At 37.5% G+C, this 6190-nt stretch overlaps 1 protein-coding gene across 2 annotated transcripts; it reads left to right on the top strand.

The window, feature by feature from the left end:
* The first annotated feature begins 335 nt into the window (after window positions 1-335).
* iapp (islet amyloid polypeptide) lies at window positions 336-5809 on the top strand. Of its 2 annotated transcripts, none has more exons than XM_089127096.1 (4): window positions 336-2641; window positions 2837-2889; window positions 4460-4594; window positions 5236-5809. In XM_089127096.1, the coding sequence occupies exons 2-4, from the start codon at window positions 2855-2857 to the stop codon at window positions 5408-5410; spliced, it is 345 nt and encodes a 114-aa protein (XP_088983222.1). In that variant the 5' UTR covers window positions 336-2641; window positions 2837-2854; the 3' UTR covers window positions 5411-5809. The 2 variants fall into 2 exon arrangements, with proteins under 2 accessions (XP_088983222.1, XP_039523942.2); XM_039668008.2 differs by having other exon boundaries at window positions 339-2641; window positions 2784-2889; window positions 5236-5807.
* The last annotated feature ends 381 nt before the right edge of the window (window positions 5810-6190 follow it).

The raw sequence follows: 6190 nt of genomic DNA, 5'->3' as shown, positions 1-6190 counted from the left end.
ATGCATACAAAACCTAACAATTTCAACGAGAGACAAATAACTGAGGAAGACATACGGCTATTATACATAGGTAATCAACAGTACAAGAAGAGGTGATGAGTAGTTAGAAACTATGACAACAAATGAATTACTAGAATTCAGGCAGTGACAAAGACAATGAAAACTAATATCAAAACTAAACATGACTGTGACATGGAGTTAGATTACTTCACTTCACTTTGGTTTTCAGTGGCATTGCCTAGGCTAGTTTTACCGGTGGAGCACAATGGGTGTCATTGCCATCTGTTATTTCTCTAAATCCCTGATGGGGGCTTACACCAGAAGCACCATCACTCAGATTGAGAGTCGGTTTGAGATCCCAAGCTCCACTGTTGGTATCATCGATGGCAGTTTTGAAATGGGTGAGTTGAGATGTGTCGAGCTGTACTGAGAAATGAGGGCAGAGGTTCACCCGTTAGATGAGTACTTATAGCAGTGAGTCACCACTGTGCAGCAATGTGACTAAATTACTGTTCATTCTTATGCATACTGTTCATGGTGCAGAGACTGATGATTTATTTTATGCCATTAGCCTTAACCAAACATAATAGGTTAAATAAAGACAGGAAATATTGGTCATTATTGTTGTACCTCCTTCAGAGCTAATTTTCACAGACCCAAGATCATTCGAGCAGGGATCCTGCTGATGGGTAATGTCTAGGTTACTACTGTAACCCCTGTTCCCTGAAAGAGGGAGCAGAGGCGTTATGTCAGAACGACTGATAAATTAAAAGAAAAACAACTGGCAGTGGGACGTGTCCAGATAGGCAAACAGGTCCACCTGTGTGGCTCAGAAGCATCAGCGTTCGAATCAGCTGGACCACCTGGAGGTGGTCGTGGGAACTCACCGGCTGCAACATTGAGCTTGCCCGGAATGTAAATGCCGTGAAGTGACCTCGGATTCTTCTGACTCCAGAGGAGGAGATTGCGGGCAGGTTGTGAAATATGACCACCCTGATGGTTGACATACGCTCCGGACCAGCACATGCTTGTCCTGTAGCAATGGTCTGAACCGGCGCAGGGTGAGTATTACTGCCAGCAACTCGAGACAATTGATATACCATTGCAGTCAAGGTCCTGTCCGAACTCGAAAATTCATTTCTGCATTAGCTTCTTGACCGCCTTACTTGGGTACAATAAAGTAAGTGATGTAAAACCCAGACTTCGGTGTTGTGCACTCGAGACTCGGACTCGGACTCGGTCTCGGGTCCATATTTTAATGGACTCGGTCTTGTCATGGACTCGTGTGCATTTTGACTTGTACTCGAACATATTGGGAGTCGGGACTCGGACTTATTCCCGAGTCCACTCGAGTCCCATTCAAAATACGTCATGATTATTACTGTATGTTAATATTTCTTTAAATTGTTGTTTGATTGAAACGTCCAATGTTTGCTGACTTTCTTGTGCGCAACTGTGCATAACTTGAGACTATAATGCACGCAAATGCAGCAGGACCCAGGTCAGATGTGATGTGGAGCTCAACTATGAAAATGTCTGCCTTATCATCCATAATTCAGTTTGCATATTAGAGCCACACAGAATTCATGTACAGTAATGTTCTGTGAAAGATCACTTACTGATTGTAACAATTGTAAGTAATCATAATAAAATTCCCTACACCCATCTGCTTTAGAATGCTTATGATAAACATTACAGCTCATGATAACTTTTGTTAACTCTACAATAAGTAAATCCACTTCACCAGCTAATTACTCCTCTACAGCGATGCCATAGAAATATACAAAACCGGAAGTTCAAAGACAATATTCTAAAGATGACGGTGCCCACGTTTCTCTGGTGCATAAGGTCTATAGCAACCACCTAGCAATGTGTTAAACATTTAGAACACAAACAGCATAGCAACGCCCTGGTAACCATACACCAACATGGAAGCAGCGAGTTTTGCTATCCCTAAATAACTTTTCTATTCGACTTTATCCAGTCTGTTAGATTTCATGCCATATCTGCTGTGGATGTTGATGGGTTTTGGCTGAAACTTCTTTTTGTTCTCTGACTTAAAATAAAGAGTGAGTCATTTCTACTTGAATCCCTGGGAAAGGGAAAATATTGAGCTATAAGTTTTGAACAAAGTCTGGCACTTTTAAAGCAGGTCAGATGATCAAGAACACAAAAGAAATAAGGCCTGACCAAAAATCTATAATATTTTGAAGACATTTTTTTTCTTGGTACGGCATTGATTTTTCTCCAGAAACAATAATTAACGAGCAAAATGTCCTCATAAAAGTATTTGTTTTTCCATTGCAGGAAGGTTTTTCTACTCAAAGTCATTTGATACATTATGACGTAAAGGCAGTTGATGATGATGTCCACTACGGACGTCATGACAAGCGTCAACGCCGCTTTTGACCCTTTCTGCGAGTTTGAATTCTTCAAGCTAACCCCCCTCTCCATATACCCCTGATCTCTGCTGTAAATTGAGAGCTATATTTGGAGGAGTGTGATGATGTCACAAGTGGTTGAGGGTAGGAGCCTATAACAGAGCGAATGGAGTGAGTGAGTGTGTGAGTGTTTGAGTGAAAAACAGAGACATCGCCAGCACCTTCTGGAGCTGCTGTCCACTGGTTCGAAACTGCTGGAAGTGAGTACTGTTACTCTTTTAATAAAATATCAGGAAACTTTTTGTAGGCTCAATAACTCTTCTACTCATCTGATCTGCATCTCATCTGAAATGCAATTTTACTCATGCTTATGTTTTTTCCCCCTCATTTCTTTTGCACAAGAACATTGCAAGTATTTTCAGTCTGCCATGCATCATCTGAAACTGTCCTCCCAGGTCCTGATCTTCCTCGTGATGCTGCATTGTGTCTCCACAGTCCCTCACAACAGGTATGTCTTCTAACTCATTGTACAAAGTCAAAATGTTAGGTGTCGGGATGTATTTTTGATCTGATTTTTGATCGATATTTTAGGATTGCCCCTGTCTAACCCTTAAAAATCCATATCCATAATCCAAAATCCATAACATATAATATTATAATACAATAGATGATATATTTCACTTAAAATAAGTTACAGAGGCTTGCATGTTTTATCTGACAAACGATTTAAAATGTAGCTTTACTTTTTAGAATAAAGAAATTTCTGAATATTTCAAATATTATGTATCTCCTATTTACGTGATAGATTTTGGTCTAATGAGTACAATGATAAACTACGGTAAACTAAAAATGGTTACATCTTACTAATCTGGTTTTAAGTCAAACTAATATTTAGGGGTTAAATCAGGTAGAAGTTGCTCTTTAGGAGAAAAATGGCAGGTTATGTCTGTTTACAATTTCTGCGTATGTGAAGATATTAATAATCATCCACAACATTATTTGTTCCATAATGATAACACGTTTGGACAAACTATACTAAATTGAGGCTTTCATGATTTTAAGAAACTTCTGATCTTGTGCTATGTAAAACAAAAAAAAATTAATGATTTGTAATCGTAACATTTTTTCTTTTGTCAAATTAACTTAAATAATTTATGTAGGTCAGATAACATAATATTTTGAGTTTCTGATGCTTAAATCAATCTCCTTCATTGTATTAACTGAATTTTTCCAGTTCAATGAACTTAAAATTTCAAGGCAACCAGGTTACTTTATTTTTTTTAGTTAAACCAACTATATTTTTTTACAGTGTATATGCTGTGCATAAAGGGCAACAGATTCCTGGATCAACTTGACCAGTTTACAGTTTACTGTGATTTTGCTAAGTAAGACATGTTCCTGGATCGTCATAGTTTGTAAAGTAGTATAATATCAGCAATTAATTATCATTTATTAAAATGAATTGATCTCTTATATTTGCCAGAATTTCAATGAAGCACCCTTAAATTGATTTAAATACATTTTAAATACATTGATTTGACCGGATACTGAAAGAAAAGCAAAGTGTGCAGAATTGGTGGCAACTTTGAAGATTAATATTTAATTTTTTACATGGAATCTAAATAATTCCCAAACTATAATAATGTAGGCTGATGTTACACTCATAAAAATGAAGATTCTTTATTAGTATTGATGATTCCACGAAGAACCTTTAACATCCCTGGAACCTGGATGTTACACAAAAGTGGAAAAATATTCTTTAGATTTTTTTTTCATATTCTTCACACTAAGAAAATGGTTCTTTTAAGAACTGAAAGATTCTTATATGGCATCATTTAAAAAACAAAATTTGTAATGTTTTTGGAGTGTAATGGCATCTAATTTTAGGTTACCTGACAAAAAAGGTTCAACACACTGTTGCAAGTGTGTAGAAGTGTGTGAGAGTGATATGACCAGCGGGCCCAAATGATCCACTTGCAACACATCTCCACTTCAGAAGATTGTAATAGTCAGGGAGAGTGGCACTCCATAAGCAGTTCTTGATGAGATGGTGCTTTGTGGCCTCTTCTTGTCGACAGATTCTCTCTTTCGTCCAATGAGCAGCCGGATGACTTGCAAGAGGCCAATGGATGGCTGGTTACAGATCTATCTGACAATCCCTTTGTGAGTTTTACAAGGCCACGGCCCCAAAGGGGTCTCGGTGAAGTGAACAGGTACTTGTGCAAATTAATTGTGTCAATTATGATTCATTGTTTAAGATGTTGCCATTTTTGAAGGTACCATCAAAGAACTTTTATACCATTTCATAATTAAACTTGCTTTAACTTTTTTTTTCCTTAAAAAGGGGGTGGGGGGGAGTTCTTTGATTAATGATATTTAGTCATTATTACCAATTATACCTCAGTCACATTCAGGCTGTTACTCAACAAATTTTTGTTGTCGAAATTTCAATTGGAATCTTGCAAAAGGTCTTGCAAAGGTCTTGCAACCAACACTAACAGAAATCTGCTTGGATTGAGAGTGACTTCTGGATGAGTTGTGATTCTTATTTCGTACTTCACTACACTATTGATAAATGACAATGAACTTTATTTGCCTGCAAAGTACATCAGTGTTAGTCTTTTATTCCCTATTGTGAAGTATATCCAACTGCTTCTCGAACAAGAAAAAATGTTGGGCGGGATTTGGTTTTGTCAATCGGGAATTGATTGAATCTTTGTAGTTTGTAGTTATGTCATGTGAGTGACTGGTTGCCCCACACTCACACCAGTAAATGCCATCCAAAAATTGGTAATTAATTGTGATTTATTTAGGCATATGACTAACACCTGAATACCCTTTCTTACCTATGCAGTCATCACATGGAAAAGAGGAGGTGCAATACAGCTACCTGCGTTACTCAGAGATTAGCAGATTTTCTCATCCGATCCAGCAACACCATCGGCACCGTCTATGCGCCAACCAACGTCGGATCCAACACTTACGGAAAGAGAGACCTGCTGCAGTCACCTATTTACTTGCCCCTATAGTTCAAATGGCAACGGAATCGGGGGCTCGTCCGGGAACCCCAAAGCGAGAATCATTCCCCTATAATAAAAATAAATATAATATGTATGATAATGATGGAAATTATTCTGTTTGTACATGATAGGTTTTGTTTTTTCCCTTTTTTTCTCTGTATACACAAAAGCCAGTGCCTTTTGGTGTAAATTGTTTGCAGCATTTTCAGTTTCTGGTAAACCTTGCATGACAATAAGGTTTTCAAACATGGTGCCATGATGGCCAATGAATAAAATGTATTATAAAGAGCACATCAATAGCGACAAATTGACATATTGTTTTGATTTATTTTCTAATAAAAGAAGAAAAAAAATGATGATACACTTCTCTGCTCATATGTCATTACAATAAGGTCAATAAACCCGTAATCTACAAGATTTCTTTGTTTATTCTTGCAGGCCATGACTTTGGTTTAAAATGGCAGATTTAAAAGATCAGTCATTCATTTTTGTTAAAGATTTACATTATATATAACCCTCAACAGAAACTGATCAAGTACTGTGTTATGGCAAATGTGGTTAAATATAACATCAGCCATTCGAACTCTGTCAGACACCATCTGATTGGATGTGGAGCTTCGCTATACAGTATCTCTGTTTTGATGAGCACACAGATAAGTTAATGCACACCAACATCAAGTGGTTGTATACATTGTTTACTGTAGGCTATTATAACCATGAGAGACACTCAATTTGTGCACCATTATAGGTCATAATAGACCTCTGACCCTGACTAAAATTGAGGAGGTA

The sequence above is a fragment of the Pimephales promelas genome, chromosome 24 (genome assembly GCF_988280905.1).
Source record: "Pimephales promelas chromosome 24, fPimPro1.hap1.1, whole genome shotgun sequence".
In the NCBI taxonomy this organism is placed as follows: Eukaryota; Metazoa; Chordata; class Actinopteri; order Cypriniformes; family Leuciscidae; genus Pimephales; species Pimephales promelas.
The sequence above is the reverse complement of the archived record's forward strand: the minus strand, read 5'-3'. Positions and strand labels throughout refer to the sequence as shown.